The sequence below is a fragment of the Eretmochelys imbricata genome, chromosome 5 (assembly GCF_965152235.1).
Source record: "Eretmochelys imbricata isolate rEreImb1 chromosome 5, rEreImb1.hap1, whole genome shotgun sequence".
Classification (NCBI taxonomy): domain Eukaryota; kingdom Metazoa; phylum Chordata; order Testudines; family Cheloniidae; genus Eretmochelys; species Eretmochelys imbricata.
In genome coordinates, this window is record NC_135576.1 from 48,995,101 (window position 1) to 49,012,733 (window position 17,633).

The following is a 17,633-nucleotide window of genomic DNA, read 5'->3' on the forward strand; positions in this document are numbered from 1 at the left end:
TGTCAGGTTGATATTGCATTGATAAATCCCATAGATATACAGGAACATGGGAACTGCCATACCATTTCGCACCAGGGTTACTATCCTGTCTAAAGAAAAGGAGTACTTGTGGCACCTTAGAGACTAACAAATTTGTTAGTTTCTAAGGTGCCACAAGTACTCCTTTTCTTTTTGCAGCTACAGACTACCACGGCTGATACTCTGAAACCTATCCTATCTAGGGTACTATCTAGGGTACCATCTAGGGTACTATCCTGTCTCCAACAGTGGCCACTACCAGTTCCCTCAGAAACAGGGACAAGAAACCACAAAATGATATGTATGTGTTCTTTAGTCCACAGAAAAAATTTTTTCCCCAACCACAGGCAGTTAGTGGTTGGTTTTTGCCCAGAAGCAAGAGGATTCACTCCTTATACATAATTATCCAGTCTCGTGTAACTGTGGATGTTCTCATTACCCATACAAATATCTAATCCTAATTTGTATTCTAAATTCTTGACCTCAATGATACCCAGTGGCAGAGAGTTTCATGGGTGAAATGCAGATTAATGGGCACCGGGGGAAGTATTTCCTTTCATCAGTTTTAAATTTGTTTCCTTTCAATTTCACCAAACGTCCCTTTGTTCTTTCTATGATAAAGGGTAAATAATGAGAGGGCTTGATTTCCCTTCTTTTTGCCATTCATTATTTTGCATACTTCTATAATGTGTCATTGTTCATCTCCTCTCTAAATTAAACACTCCTCACATTTTTAGTCTATACTATTATAAAAGGCCATACATTTATTTGTTTTCATCAGCCTCCTCTGAACTCCTTCTACTCTGCTGTGTTTCTTCTGAGAACGGGTGACTGGCACCAAACACAACTGTCAAAGTGAGGGCATACAATTGATGTATTTAACGGCATTAAATAACTACATGCTTCATGCTCACATTTTGTTTATTTTTCTGCACATTGAGTAGATGTTTCCACCAACCTGTTCACCGTGAAACCCAGGTCTTTGTCCTAAATCATTAGAGTTAATTTAGAACCCAGTAATATGTATCAGCAGTTCAAATCATTCCTTCCAACGTGCTTTAATTACCTTGCATTTTCCAGCATTGATTTTCCTCGGCCATCCCAATGCCCATTCGCCTAGTTTTGTTAGGTCTTTTTGAAGTTCCTCAGAGTCTTCTCTAGTCTTGACTAAGATCAATAATTTTGTGTCAACTATAAATTTTGCTTCCTCATTGTTCCCCTCCTTCTCAGGATCATTTATAAAAATATGATAAGTACTAATTTCTTAAAGTTTCATATTCTTACATCCAGTGCTTGCCAAGACACATCAACATGATACGAATGTTCTTTGCAGACATTACAGCCTATTGTCTATTGTTTGAATAGTCTCTAAACTTGCAGTAATAGGAGAAGGAAGCTCAGGAATGTAACCAGTTTTCTTAGCTTACATGGAGTATTGAAGTCACCAATGGCATTTTCAGAAGCAGCTGTTTTATCTACCATGCAAATTCTCAAGCTTCAGGGGACACCCTGATAAGGGAGCAGTAGAAAAGGAGGAAGATTCTCTCTCTTCTGGTTTACAGTCACCACGAGAAAACTTTTAAATGGACTGCATGGCTGAAGCCCATCTCCCTGACTGAGAGCTCAGCCAAGGAGAGAGAGAAATCCATTAAGTCAGAAATCACCTCCCCGCAAATAGTAAACGTGGCATGGAAGATGGAGCGGCCACTTCAACAGGGAATGACCCCACCAACACAGCTGAAGATGAGGCCCTCATCATAATCTCTGATTATGCATGGCAGGAGCTTCCCAAGCCACAGCTCTCTGCCCCACACTCTCCCACCCAAGATTGGCATATTGTTTCATTCTGCAAAAACAGAGATAGCTGCAATTCTCCTCATCTTCACCTTGTCCAGGAGGCAGTAGAGCCTGTAGTTACCAGCACCTATACTGCAGCCTCAGTGGGGAATTAGAGGTGAGAGGGCTGGATATGGCACAGCGAGTTATGGTGCACAAGTGGTGAGGCGCTCATCTACATATGCTCTTCAGAGAGCTCTGCAATCTTTAGGTGTGCATGGCTTTCCCCAACCTGACTCTTTGGTTTTGCACACTAGGCCAAATGCTCCTGATCAGCCACCATGCCTGGATAAAGCCCACAAATGATAATGTAAATAACTGCACATAAGCAAGTTATGTTTTAACAATAATTTCAAAATTCCACAAGTGTAATTTGACAAAATGCCATCAGCCAGAGCCACTCACTAAAGCTACCTCTAATCTACTGCTACTCCCAGCTGCTTAGAACAAAGGCATTTATTATTCTCTATGCTGCAGGACAGGAGAATTACCACAGTAGAACTACCAGTTTTCCTCACAATTATTCATCACATTTTTACCACTTGCTCTGCTCCTGGCAATACCTGGGTTCTTCTGATGGACGTTTACATTAAAGCGGTTTTTGTTTTTACAGACCTACTAGAGAAACACCACAAAACCTGGAGTTTAAAAAAAAAATACTCATGGTTTCAGCCTATGGATTTATAATTGAGTCCGTCATCTGAGTAAGTTGGTGTGAATGTGGTCCCTTCTTCGTGCTGCTTTCCACTCTTTTTTCTCCTTATCATTGAGAACAGGTGTATTTAATATGCTGGGGAACAAAGAAGTCAATAAAATATATACCTGCATTGGTAGAAGTTTACCTACCATATGTATGAATTTGATAGATAATTCAAAAGATAAAGTAAACATTACAGATTTATTAATAGATTTTAAGGCCAGAAGAGAGACCACTAGATCATCTAATCTAATCTAACCATTTGTATAACACATGCCATAAAACTCATGTATAACCAACTGCTGCCCTCTCTACCACAATACTTAATGTGCTATTTTTCTAAATAATGTCAAGATTTTTTTTAAAAAATTATGATGTATAATTGACTATTTCAATCTAGACCTCTCTCTTTTGGCTGATTTATCTCCTGTTTTGTCTAGAGGTGGGTGGATGTTGGATAACTGATCTGCTTGGGCACCAATGTGTACAGTTACTGCCCACAGGCAGCCTGTAAGCTGAACTTCATGATGGAGTATCCAGAAAGGTGAACTGGGTGTTTAACAGTTGCTGATATTACCCAGAATACGACAGACTGGGACTGCACCAAGTACTATCTCATCAGCATTCAGAACCAGCAACTCTGTCACTGCATGACAGAAAAACAAGAACACCCACTTAAGGGCTGGTCTACACTACAAAGTGAGGTTGGCTTAACTGCATCGCTCAGGGCTGTGAAAAATGTTATGCCCTGTGCAGCGTAGGTAAGCCAACCTAAGCTCCAGGGTAGACACTGCTAGGTCAACTGAAGAATGCTTCCATCAACCTAGCTACCACCTCTCAGAGAGGTGGATTTACTACAGCGACAGAAGACCACCTTCCATTACTGTAGTAAGTGTCCACACTACAGTGCCCCAGCTGTGCCACTGTAGCATTTCTAGTGTAGACATAACCTAAGAGAAATAAAAGTGTAGTGAGAAGAAAAGCAATAAGGAACCTCCTGAGTTATGCTATGGGTGGTCTGATACAAACACACATACCCTCTTTTCAAAAACCAACATTTGTAAGGAGCTGTATTCAATAGTCTTGTTTCTCTCACAAAATTTAAGAGCAGTTTAACCTTAGCAAGGACTGAAATTAAGAACAATAGCTTTTCATAAGTGTATGGCAGTGCTCCAAAATTGTAGATGACTATCTATGTGATTAGGATGAAGAAAAGCAGTGCTGCAGTCAACTGACCACCATATACAATGAGGGGCAGATCCTGAGCTGGTGTGACTTGTCATAGTTCCAAAGAAATCATGATAAATCACACCAGCTCAGGATCTGCCCCTCCATTTACTGCAACAATTTTGGGAGCTCACAGCTCTTCTTGGCTCCAGAGCCTTTAGTTTGTAAGACAACTGTGACAGGAGCCTAGGGCTGACTCTGGTCTTTACTTTCTGGCCCCGTTCACCTCACATTGGTCAAGACAACAACACATTAATACCACTCTCAGGTGACAGGATCCACTGACTCCTGTGGCTGCTGTTAAACAAATCCAACAAAATATATACACTGATATAATTTGCCCAAATACCCTTCTTGTTCAATGTCAATTCACATCAAATCCACAGTAGGATATACTTAGTTGGGGTTCATAGTAAAGCTATGGACAGAAAGCTATTAGCTGTTTGTCCCTGATTCCGATGAAAAGGTCCCTTGATCTTGCAAAAGCTTGAGCCTTAAGGGCTACAGTCGATTATAAAAATGAAAACAAAACAAAGCAAAGCAAAAAAACCTCCTTCCAACACCTGCAGTGAAGGCCTATGCAAGGCCCAAAGTCTCCAACAACATTTAGAGCTTGCATAGCTTTGCATGAAAGCTAAATGGAGCTTTAATTGGATCTAGTCCTTACAGAAGTTTAGCTAATGGGCTTGCAATAGAAAGCAAGTCTATGCTTACATTGATAACCTGCAACACTGGAAACAAGATTACTGCATAATAATTTCATTAGTATTTTTCGTGTTTTATCGGGAGATTTCAAGGGCAGGGATAATCAAACTGGGTGTCAAAGAGAAAGAAAGAAGAGGTATGTGTCCATATACGGAATGCAAAGATTCTAACTCTGTTCCATAACTATATTCCAGAAATAATGTTTAATACCTTGAAGGCTAATTTCACATTTTATGGATTCCAAATTGTTTATTTACATTAGTGTGAAATGGAGACCAAGCAGGCAGAAGACAGGAAAAGAAGCTGATTTAAACATCAGAACAAAGGGATCCTCCTTTTTGAAGAATTATTTCATCAAGTGAATGGGGGGGGAGAGGGAATTTAGACAGAGGAGGAAGACATGTTCTGGGAGGCCAGATAGCATAGGTTTGCAACTCATTCATTCTGGAAGGGGTTTCAAGTGCTTTGGAGGATAGGATTAAAATTCTAAATGATCTCGACAAACTGGAGAAATGGTCTGAAACAAATAGGATGAATTTCAATAAGGACAAATGCAAAGTACTCCATTTAGGAAGGAACAATCAGGTGTACACATACAAAATGGGAAATGACTGCTAAGGAAGGAATACTGAGGAAAGGGAACCAGTGGGTCAGAGCGGACCATAAGCTAAATCTGAGTCAAAGGTGTGACATTGTTGCAAAAAAAGCGAACATCATTCTGGGATGTATTAGGAGGAGTGTTGTAAGCAAGACACGAGAAGTAATTCTTCCGCTCTACTCTGCACTGATTAGGCCTCAACTGGAGTATTGTGTCCAGTTCTGGGTGCCGCATTTCAGGAAAGATGTGGATAAATTGGAGAAAGTCCAGAGAAAAGCAACAAAAATGATTAAAGGTCTAGAAAACATGACCTGTGAGGGAATACTGAAAAAATTAGGTTTGTTTAGTCTGGAAAAGAGAAGACTGAGAGGGGACATGTGTGATGTTATTGACATAAGCTGGGACTGTATAGATCATTGTTGCAACCAAGGTCCTGTAGTGGCATCAAATCTTATATAAAGGGGGTCAAATGAGGTGTCTAAGACAAGGTTATGGTTTGCTGATTATGATTATGCTGTCTATATGTGTGTATCATTTTTGTAGTTAAAGTTATGAATATTGGCTCTATACTGTCTGTATTTCAAACTTATGCTATGCTTCTGGGTGACACCCCAGACAAGTTGGTGTCAGCACTGACTCACCTGCTTGATGGCCCATTAAGGACCATCAGCTATACAACTGACCCATTGAGAAAAGGCAGATACGCCTTGTGACTCAGCAAAGTATGCAGGGACTTGCCCATGTGACTCCAAACTCCATTTTGCTGTAATTTTCCACAGTAAGAACAAAGAGGTGTACTTACACCTGGAAAAGACTATAAAAAGCTGATGCCTCATCTCCATCTTGTCTTCAATCCTGCTTCATACCTCTGAAGGAACTTTGCTACACTGAAGCTTTGAAGAAAGGACTGATGACCCATCCCAGTTGCGGATGTACTCCAGAGACTTGCTTTGAACCTGCAGTTTATTCCATCACTGCTACAAGCCTGAACCAAGAACTTTGCCATTACTGTATGTAATTGATTCCATTTAACCAATTCTTGCTCTCATCTATATCTTTTTCCTTTTATGAATAAACCTTTAGATTTTAGATCCTAAAAGACTGGCAACAGCATGGTTTGTGGGTAAGATCTAATTTATATATTGACCTGGGTCTGGGGCTTGGTCCTTTGCGATTAAGAGAACCTTTTTTCTTTTACTGGGGTATTGGTTTTTATAACCATTTGTCTCCATAACAAATGGTGCTGATGGTGATACTGGGAAACTGGGGTGTCTAAGGGAATTGCTTGTGTGACTTGTGGTTAGTCAGTGGGGTAAAACCAAAGTCTTCTCTGTTTGGCTGGTTTGGTTTGCGTTGGTATGCATAAAAACCACAGCCTTGGGCTGTAACTGCCCTGCTTTGAGCAATTTGTCCTAAATTGGCACTCTCAGTTGGATCCTGCCAGAACCAGCATCGTTACAGTGTATGTAATGAACCTTTCATCCCTGGCCCCACCCTAGAGCCTGCACCCCCAGCCCTGACCCCCCCACACACCCAAAACCCCTCATCCCCAGCTCTGTTCGGTCACGGGCATCAACAGTTTTCTTCAACTGGGTCGCCAGAAAAAAAGTTTGAAAACCACTGGTCTAGATAATACTTAGTCCTCCCGTGAGTGCAGGGGACTGGACTAGATGACCTCACAAAGTTCCTTCCAGTCCTATGATTCTTTCTCTCTATCTATATTTATATTCAGAGAGAGAGAGAGATTTACTTGCATAATAGCGTCTGAGACAAATTAAGAAAAGAGGGAGAAACTTTGAGAGCCAAGAACAAAAAAGCCTGCATATTTTAATGCTTAATATTATGCTTGGAGATTTTTCCATGAACTTTTAATTAAGCTGTGTTTATAGGCTCACATACTTAGGAAGATTTTTGTAATAAAAGAGAGCTTACTTCTCAGGTCTTCTTCAGCTCTCGTCTGTTAAGTAAACCCTGACATTTGATTGTTTATAGACATATAAGCATGCATACACTTTGTCTCTCTACTGAAATAAACTAGGATCACCTATCCATTGTTTAAAGAATGCTTTTGGCAAGGTTCTGTGAGAAGCCAGAGGCTAAAGCACTCTTCACTGGGCAGTAGCACTCTCCTTGAGGTTTTGCAAAGATTCCAGAAACAACTCTTAAAGAACATTTAGACCCCTGCAAACAAGAGTGGTGCGTAATTTCCCCAAACATTAAAGGACTGCTAGGGCAACAGAATCATGGGTTTCCTCAGTTATTATGTTGCTTTGCAATTTTCAGAATGTGCCTCTTCCATAAAACTGGATAAAGACAGGCGTTTCTGAGACTCTTCAGATTGGAAAGGGACCTTCCTAAAGTGTCAACTCTGCATGAAGCAGAAGTGGGGGAAACTAGGAACGAACAGTGCCAATTAACAAAAAATAACACATTTGTCACAAAATTCTCAGTCATCTCAATAGACAATATTTAATAAAATTTTACATATTTTTAAAACATTACTTCCTATGGTCACAAACAGGCGTATTTGATTATAAAAGCCTTAGTTACAAATAGTTTGCCCATCTCTGACAGCACATATGTAATATCTTTTATACAAATAAATAAATAAATAAATAAATAAAAAGAGATTTTATCCAGACCAGTAGTAGTAGTAATTACTTTATAGACCTAACACTAATTCTAAAGGCTAATATTATTTAAGCACAGGAGAACATCAAGAAAACAGATCAATTTCTTTCTAAAGAAAACATTTTAAATCTTACCAACTGCAGTAAGAAAAGCTAATTAAAACAAACAAAACAGCAACATTGAAACCATATTTTATACAGATTACATTGTAGTGGTTTATATAGAAGAAAAGATCATGATGTTCAGTTCCTTAAGACAATATATGGTTAAACTGGGATTTCTGCGAAAGCTGTAAAAATCAAAGGACAAGAATCCACTAAAAGTTTTGTGCTGCCCTGATCAGGCATAGATTTGCCAAAAATTTGGCTTCAGTATTTTTATCTTTCAAAGTGCAGAATGTGGACTGCAGAATTAATTTTAATTTATTTATGTTTTCATTTTCTTGCTGCCAGTAATGCAAACAGGGTAGACTAGAGACATACAAAACCCTCTGCCAGGTCACTTGCACTATGACTACCTGAGCAAGACAAATATTTTGAAAAGTTGTAACTTCTTCCTCCCGCCATGTTTTTAATTGATATTTTGAGAAGAAAGTCCACACTTACGTTTGTTAAAAGGTTTAATATTTCTCTGGAAAAAGTAGAATATTTCTATTGAAAAAAGTATCTTTTACAGCTTTATAGATGGCCTTGTGGACATCATCCTTCTCAAACTAGTTATGCAAAACATGAAGAAATTATAAATGTTTAAAAATACATGCCCTGTTAATTCAGTTAAATGCCAAACCGTAAAAGCATTCAGCTGTCACCTCCCAGACTCCTTCCCAAAAACATAAGAGTTGCGGAACTGGAGAAATACAATGCACTGTGAGGACACATGTTTTAACATTAAATTTAAAAACCACCCTTTCTGTTTGTTTTTGTTTGTGTTTTTTTTCCTTTTTCTGTATCTTTTACTCACTCTCCCTAATTCCCTGTTCGTTTTTCTCTCCCATCCTGTGCAGTTTTTCTCTCTCTCTCTTTCACTGAATAAAGAAAGATGTATTGGTAATGTTTTAATTTTTAATTACACAGACCGGATCTCTATCAGTTCCCAGGAGAGAGAGATGAAGAGACTGTTGGATATGGCTGTTCCCATAATCCAACTTTCAGCCTGACCTAATAGTTCCTTTCCCCCAGCACCTTGCACCTACCCCACCAATTCTCAAATACAATAAACACTGCCTTCAAAAATATTTAGGACTCTTTAGTTAGATGTCTGCACAGTTCAAATGGCTTCTCATATGCTCCCAGAGATGCTCAGTGGGCATTAGGAGACTGCTACCCCCAACCTTCACTCTGTAGGGAGGGGGATCAGGGGACTAAGGGGAAAGCTTCTTTGCCTCTCTAATCCTGACACGGGCTGATGAGAGGCAGAAAGCCAACCTTCCCCCTGCTGGACAGAAGCAGAACAGCAAAAGCTTTCTGTAGGGTGCAAGGTAAAATCCCACAAGGCACCTATGTGGTCACAGCTCCCACCCCCAAAAAATGTATAGGAGGGACAAAGAGACCTAGCTCCCCTGAAGATTCTGGAGAAGGCATTGTGGACACCTCAAAATACCTTAAAGGCAAATACCTGTTGGGAGAAGGGTATTGCTAGAACTTGAGGGGTTTGGTGTAAGAGCAGGGTGCTGAACCAGGCAAGTAGAAAAGGACTTAGGAGTCCTTTCAGGAGCTGCCATTATTAGTATTAATTTTTGACAGAGTTTTTGGAAAGAGGGGCCATGTGGGAGGGGGAAATGGAGCAGAGAAGGGAGAAGCTAATATTCATCAGCTGGTTGATATTCAGAAACATGTAAATGACCAAACAGAACTACATAGTCTCACCATTAAATGTATTCTTTGCTTTGCTCATCCCTACCTCCTAGAGACACTCTACAGCTTACTCTTTTCTATTCATTCTTCTCCCCTCACATCTCCCTTCAGTATCTCACTCTATTTTTCTTCTTCCCTTTTCTCTCTCCTTATCCCCCACTGCGTGTCTCTCCTGCCAAAAACACAGCCGTTAACATAACAATGCCAAAAAAACACAACAAAAACCAGTCTAAAGCAGTACAGGACAGTAAAATTGTTATTTGACAGTTATTGTGGTATGGTTCAAGTTAAAACATGCATAGATTTGTATTGTTAAATAAACCCATCAAACCACCTTAATTTAATATTCAAAATATTTTTTAAAATACAGTTCCCTCCTTTTCTGCATTATTTCTATGCTATATCTTACCCCTTGTTCAATTCTCCTAGCATGCAACCACAACACTTCATGGATTAACCTCATTAGATCTCACATACAATTCAGACTGGGGGTGGAGTCCAGGCCCTAGTGAAATAAATAGGAGATGACCACAGCTGGAGATGGGACATTGCAGGTGGCCAGATCGAGCATTCTCTCTCTCAGCTGTGTGTGGGGGAGCTCTGAGCTCGTGTAAAGCCCACAGAACTGGCTCCTCAGACAGCTGCCTCTAGGCTCAGTGTAGATCAGTGGTTCTCAACCTATTTACAATTATGGGCCACATATGCAGCTCTCTATGTGATATGTGGGCCGCATCCACACAATAAATATTCTACCTCTATAGCTCTGAGGATGTCACATGTGCCACAGCTGTGTGCTGGTTGGGCTGCAAGTGGCCTGCAGACCACCGTTGAGAACCATTGGGTAGATGGTGTCTTGGTGGAGGGACAGAGTATATCAAGGGTGAAAAGGGGTGAGTCAGTTGCCAGGAAGAGCACAGATCTACCAATTACCTGCTGCTGTACAGTCCCTTGAAGACTATATGCAGCTGGTGTAACCAGAGCAGGAATGAGAACAGATGTGGCTTCAAAATTAGTGAGCCATAATTGCTCCCTGATGGCTCACGCCATCCTGTGCTAAAATCCAGTCCAATAACTGGTTTTGCTTAACAAAACATAATGTGATCATGTGGACACTATCATTTTACATACCTGTACAGTATTATTATTTATGCAGGGCACTTAGACTTATTCCAGAATATGAGTCTGGTCTATGAACAAAGGCACACAAGTCACAAACACACAAACTAAACTATTATTTCACAAACTATTATTTTTCTCTTAATTCCCTTGTTAAACTTCTACATTCCTGGGACAGGGAGGCAATACATGGCTGCAACATATGTGTGCTAAAGTTACTGAACTGACAGCATCTCTCACAATTGTGATTTGCAATACTGATGATTAGAGAATGGATTATTATAAGAAATCATTAGAAATATTGAGCCAGAATATTATCTCTGGCATCTGTAGATTTACACCATTGTAGAATCAGACCCATTCCCTCTACTGCCCTACATAAAAAAACAAGGCGGCTCTTATCTCTGTAGCAAGATCTGTTAAGTTTGCACACTGGTTGTTTGAGTATCGACAATCTGAGTTATCTGTTCCATTTATGCCACTGTACCTTATTGCAAATTAAAACAGCCTGGCTACTTCTGGCTGGAATCCCAGCTCTCATTGGCTGAGCTATCTGACTCTTTGCTCACTTCCTTCTTGTTCTGCTTTGTGTTATCTGATGTTTGCACTTTGTTACTGTAGCTTTTCCCAAACTTGGAAATTTTCCTCACTGTTTTGCTTGTATTTGATTGTGTTATTGGCTGCTGGGCTTACCTAGCTATATCCTTAATCTATCTACAGGAACTATAATGCATCCATCCCCATAGTATCTAGACATTTCTTTACGTGCGTTTCATTTAATCTTCACTCATTTGAGTTAATTGTATCAATTCTTTTCAACATTTTTATTTCCACTTACGTTGCTGGAAGGTCCTAGAATATCACAGGTGGACACAAGGACCTAAATACAATAGAAGAGTCTGATACAGTTTTCCTTCCAAATAACAAAAATTTGGCTGAGTGCGCCCTTTGGTTGCAGCCCTGTGGTGCTGCTCATTAAAATTAGTTGTCCTGCTTCTTTTAGAGAAACTGTCTGACACCTGTCTGTCTGCTATGTATTTGGATCTATGATAGCTTTGTAGCATATAGATCAATCACTTTTTGAAGAGTGAAAACTGCTAAAAATTTCTTACCTATATCCAACAAGACCTGGTCTTCATTTTCACTTGACGGAACCAGAGGATCTCTGAAAGGCTAGAAAAAGGAAATTTGAGCTAGATTTTTAAGTTAAATGGTCAAGTTTGAACTTCATTACAAACAATGCCTGGTGCTTCCTGAATTCTCTTTAAATCTTTTCAGCACCATTTGTTCATTTCATTTATTTCAATAGTAAGCAGAGTCAGAATGAGCTCTAACCTGACATCTGGTGGTGAGCTGTGGAAAAGGACTTCAGGGGCTGACCTTATTTGCATGGGCACTCTCGTTTGCATGGGCACTCCCAGTGATGAGCTGCCAAAATCTTAACAATGGGTTCCCTCCTCATCCCACGAGGGGGTCATTGCCTACCCCCTCCTCCCGGGACTCCTGCCCCATCCAACCCCCCCGCGTTCCTTGATGCCCCATGCCCAGGACCCCTGCCCCATCCACCCCCCTCCCCAGTTCCCTGACTGCTCCCAGAACCGGGCAGGAGGGTCTCGTGGGCCACCGTAATGGGTGCCCACCCCACCCCAATGGGTGCCCACCCCACCCCTAAGAGCCAGAGGCACCTGCTGTGGGGTGAGGTGGGGAGTCCCGGCAGCGCTTACCTGGGGCAGCACCCAGGAAGCATCCAGCAGGTCCCTCTGGCTCCTAGGGGCGGGGGAGCATAGCTGGCAGGGAGCAAGGGGAACAGCCACTCCCCCACTGATCACATCAAAAGTGGCGCCTTAGACGCCGACTCCCTGGGTACTCCGGGGCTGGAACACAATGGGGAAAATTTGGTGGGTGCAGAGCACCCACAGGCAGCTCCCCGCACCCAGCCCCAGCTCACCTCCGCTCCGCCTCCTCCCCTGAACCCACCGCCCTGATCTGCTTCTCCGTATGGTCCCCCGGCTTCCCGCGAATCAGCTGTTCGGAGGGAAGTCGGGGAGGGCAGAGAAGCAGGCCGCGGCTTCCCACTCAGGCCGAGGGTGGCGGAGGTGAGCTGGGGAGGGGATTGGTTCCCCTGCACGCCCCACCGGGTTACCTGCTGTGGCGCAGGAGGCCCTCCTCGCGCGCCCCCCCCCAGCCCCAACTCACCTCCACCTCCCTGGGCCTGAGCGGGAAGCCGCCACTTGCTTCTCAGCCTGCCCCGGCTTCCTGCGCGAACAGCTGATTCGCGGGAAGCCTGGGGAGGGTGGGGCACGGAGAAGCAGAGCGGGCGGCACGTTCAGGGGAGGAGGTGGAGGCGGAGCGGAGGTGAGCTGGGGCCAGGGGTGGGGTGGGGAGCTGCCGGTGGGTGCTCTGCACCCACCAAATTTTCCCCTTGGGTGCTCCAGGGCTGGAGCACCTGTGGAGTCGGCACCTAAGGCGCCACTTTTGGCCGGTTAAATTTAGAAGCCCTTTTAGAACCAGTTGTCCCTCGCAGAACAACTGGTTCTAAAAGGGCTTCTAAATTTAACAACCGGTTCTAGCGAACTGGTGAGAACCGGCTCCAGCTCACCACTGGGAACACCCACCCTGCCTACCATGATGGACTCCTTGCCCAAATGGTCACATTGGCTGCTGTGGGATCCCCAGTCTCTCTGTTACTGGGGCAGGAGTAATAAAGGGTTGTTATCCTGGTTATGTGAATCAAGGACAGTAGAACTGTACTTGGCATTTTATGATGGAGAGACTCGCCCTCAACTAAGTAGCAATCACTAGGCAAGGGACATGGGTTCCAAAACCCAGTGAATTGAGAGAGGCTGGGGACAGGTATGTGTACCTAGTAGTGTGGGCCCCTTCTGAGGGCCCTAAACACTACGTTGACTCCTCCTCTCTCCCCATGGTGTAATAACAGAGCTAATTTTGGCTCCGTTAGGAGTCTTGTTACATGCTGCAGAGCTGAAATCACTGATACCTAGCTCTAAGCATTAGACCTACTTTGGGCTAGTGGTGCACCAGCACTGAGGCTCCCCTACTACCAGCTAAAAATCACTGAGAGCTGAAATCACTAAAGAGCTAAGTTGCTGAGAGCTGTGTTAAGTGGGGGGGGCCTGAAGACAAGTTGGTGAGCAGACAGCTAGAGCAGAGTGGATAACCAGGCGGTGGTGGAGAGGAGCAGACAGCGAACAGAGTGGAGCAGATAGCTGGGCAGCTGGTGGAGAGGCGCGGATGATGGTGAAGACTATAGCAGAACCCCATGGAGAGGCATGGCACTCAGCCATCGACCTGAGAAGTGGAGCATGGAAGATGTCCCCCACACCTCCCTCCACTTCCACCCAGGCTGGGAGGTAAACTCTGCAGATGAACTTCTGAACTCGGGGGCTGCACTGACCAAGGACAGAAACTGGGCGGGAGGGGGCTGACTATTGGGTTGCTGGACTTAAGACCCTGAGGGGAAAAGGATACTGCCAAACTTACTTGGGGGTGGGTCTCTTGCTCATGGTTGGTGTTATGAATCCTGTTTGTGGTGCTTCCCCAACATAATACCACATTGTTTCCCTCCTTTATTAAAAGGCTTTTGCTACACTCAGACTCTGTGCTTGCGAGAGGGGAAGTATTGCCTCTTAGAGGCGCCCAGGGGGGTGGTATGTAATTGTCCCAGGTCACTGGGTGGGGGCTTGAGCCGGTTTTGCATTGTGTTATTGAAATGGAACCCCTAGATACTGAACCCGGCCCTTGTTGCTGCCAACTCTGATGGGCAGAAGGGTTACACAATAAATACAGAAAATAAAGAACTGCCTACCCCAGGCTTTGTGAACCCTTAATGCCATTATGAGCTGGGTAAAACCTTGTTATGGGTTGAGTTACAATCTTGTTCTAAAACTGGTGTGTGAAAATGCCCTTTATTTAAGATAGCTGTAAGAGACAGTTAAGGGGACACACCTAAAACAAGGCCTAATAGAATCTGCTCAAAAATGGGCAGGGGGCTTCACTGGGTATCATGACCAGGTGCATGCATGCAAGCCAAGTCAGAACACCCAGAAACTGAGAAGAGACAGAAGAGCGAGTGAGGCAGAGGCAAAAAGCAAGAAAGCCAAGCAGTGGCCTGTGACCCTGGAAAAAGCAAGAGACAGAACTTTTGGGTCTAAGGAGCTTGGGGCTGTAAAATAAGACATTACACTCCCTTTGTTCTTGCTTCCCCCTGCATTCAGAAAAGCAGGACTTTGTCCATCCCTTGGAAATAAACAAAACTGCATCAAAGAAAATACCAAACTCCACCAACTGGAACATCCCTTGAACTTTGACTAGCAAGCTGAGGTGGAAAGAGGCAACGACACATTAAAAATAAAATTGCCTAAAAGATAAAACTAGCAGCCTCTCCTCCAGACAAAAAATAACCAATGAGAAATAAAAATCAAACCCAGACAATACCCCACCTCCCTGCAAGCACTAGCCTTCATGGTGACCCTCCCTCCACAAGAGCTCAGGCTTTATTGTGCCTTGAAGGTTCAACAATTACAGACTGTTCTGGAGCAGAGTGGGATATAAGTTTAAAACGAGAGGGCTCCAGCTCAAAGATCTCTAATGACCAAAGCTGTGAACTTATCATACAGGGAGAGGCAGTCTCAGGCCATTTACAGCTTTACAGGTCAGAACTAATGCCTCTAACTCCGTCCAGAAATCAACAGGCGGCCAATGCAGATGGGGGATAACTAGTGTCACATGCTCCCAGCAACATAGGTGGGTTGCTGCATTCTGCCTCAACTTCAGTTTCCAGGTTGATTTAACATGTAGCCTTATGTAGCTGCAGTAATCAAATCTGAAGGTGACAAAGGCATGGATTATGGTAGAATGGTCTGTGTCCACAAGAAATGGTCAGTCTCCTGGACAGACGTAGAAAAAAGAAAATGAACAAGACCACCACTGCTACACAGAATCATCACAGGACTGGAAGGGACCTCGAGAGGTTATCTAGTCCAGTCTTCTGCACTCAAGGAAGGACTAGGTGTTATAATCATCTATACCCAGGTGTAGCTCCAACACCACCCCCAGATTGCAAACTCTATTGACAAACAGGCACAGGCCTTAACAAAAGGGGAAGATATTATTCTACCCATATCTTCCAGTTGCTTCTCAACTTACAAATATCACTTCAACCTTGTACATTCTGAGCCTCAGCCAGCTAGCTCTCGTCCACACCCAAATCTCAACTGTGTAAACTAGAAAACGTAAAATTGAGACCAAGGATTTCTCACAACCGGAGACATACATATAAAGCATGATTTAAAACAGACATCAAATAGAGCTGACTAATCAAAATTGGATTATATGCAAGCATCACAGCTTCTCTTTCTCCTATCAAGTGTAAAATATCTTATTTTACTTTAGATCCACATAAAAGTAATCCCAAGCAGGAGCAGTATTTTTTATGCCAGAATTTCTCACTGTCAGTCTCTAACAGGCTCTGTGTATGATCCTGCAAATATTGCTAACGAGAGTTTCCCCATGTTATCTCCCAGGCTCAAGATTATCCTAAAACATCACCTCACCTTCCTGGACCTCCACTGCCCTCCTCAGCTCCACTCCCCATGAACAATGGAACTCTCTATCTCAAGGAGGAAGCTGGTGCACATAGGAGATGGGGTTTCACCTCAGCTGGTCCCAAGGCTGTAGAACACACTCCCGTAGGAATGACCACAATCATCATGACTTTCCAGTCCACACGTAAGCCTCATTTCTTTGACCTGGCTTTCCAGCCCACCAACACATAACAGATTAATTGAAGTAAATAATAAACATACATACACATAACTTTTCCCTGGGGCAGGAATGGAAAGGAAATGTCACTTGGCAGGCATTAGTCACCTTATTTATTTTTTTAACTGTGGAAGATACTCAGATACCACAACGTAAGGTGCAGTAGAAGAACTTAGACAGAGGCTAGTTATTCATACAAGGATAAAGCTGTACCTTCACATCTTCACTTCCAGGTGCTGGTTCATCAGATGCCAAGTTCATGGGATCTGTAAAAGTGAGATTTCTTATCAACTTCTAGTGATCAACAATGGAAGTTTACTCTTTTTTCAACTAGGAAGGGAAAAAAATAATGAAGCAAGCAAGCAAGCAACACAGAACAATGTACTTTTGTAGCATGCACATCCCCCCAAACTAGCATACCAGTGGGCAGAATACTAGATGGTTGTACAACAAGCTGTTATGTTATTATGGACCAATTGTAAACAGGCTCTTGAGCTTAAAGGAACAGACAGCGAAAATATATGTTGATTCATAGACGAGGCTGCTGATGTGCAAAGCGGTCCACACAATAGGACAAATCAGAAGTTGTGCCTTAAACTATGGGAGATCCCAACAGCTGTGCATTGTCCTAAAGACATGTCATGCATTTTAAAAATTAGTCCTGGCATTTTCAAGAAAATGTGATAAAAAACTTCATTTCTGTCGCTCTCTTTTCTATGGTTTCTGCTCAAGACAATTGGAAAGGACACATTGAACACAAAGACATGTTCAAACTCTGCAGGATATGCCCAAGCACAGACATTTGTGAAACAGCAAACAGAGCAGGAGTAATCTGCATGTAAAGAAGCACAACAAGCATCTGCAAGGCTTCCTAGAACTGTTAGCTACTGTCACATTTGTTGGTTAAAATAAAATAAACACTCCCATTTTCACAATCTTTCCTGATATTTAGTTTTATTTCTTGTATATTGAGGCTTGTAACTCAAGATTCAGGTCTGCCCTCAGATATAGACTCAGATGATATTTTAATAGACTTTAAGGTCAGAAGGGACAATCATGATCCCCTAGTCTGACCTCCTACACATTACAAGCCACAAAACCTCACTCACTCACTCCTTTAATAGACCCCCTAACCTCTGGCTGAGTCACTGAAATCCTCAAATCCACCATT

The 17,633-nt window shown here is 42.8% G+C and overlaps 1 protein-coding gene across 1 annotated transcript in view; it reads right to left on the reverse strand.

The window, feature by feature from the left end:
• The window catches only part of ARHGEF28 (Rho guanine nucleotide exchange factor 28), a 197,394-nt gene that overhangs the window by 92,671 nt on the left and 87,090 nt on the right, over positions 1 to 17,633 (reverse strand). Inside the window, exons 9-10 of the mRNA XM_077818012.1 lie at positions 16,676 to 16,728; positions 11,794 to 11,854 (exon numbers count right to left, since the gene is read on the reverse strand). Of these exons, the coding sequence (XP_077674138.1) occupies positions 11,794 to 11,854; positions 16,676 to 16,728 (114 nt within the window). The remainder of the gene's footprint in view (positions 1 to 11,793; positions 11,855 to 16,675; positions 16,729 to 17,633) is intronic.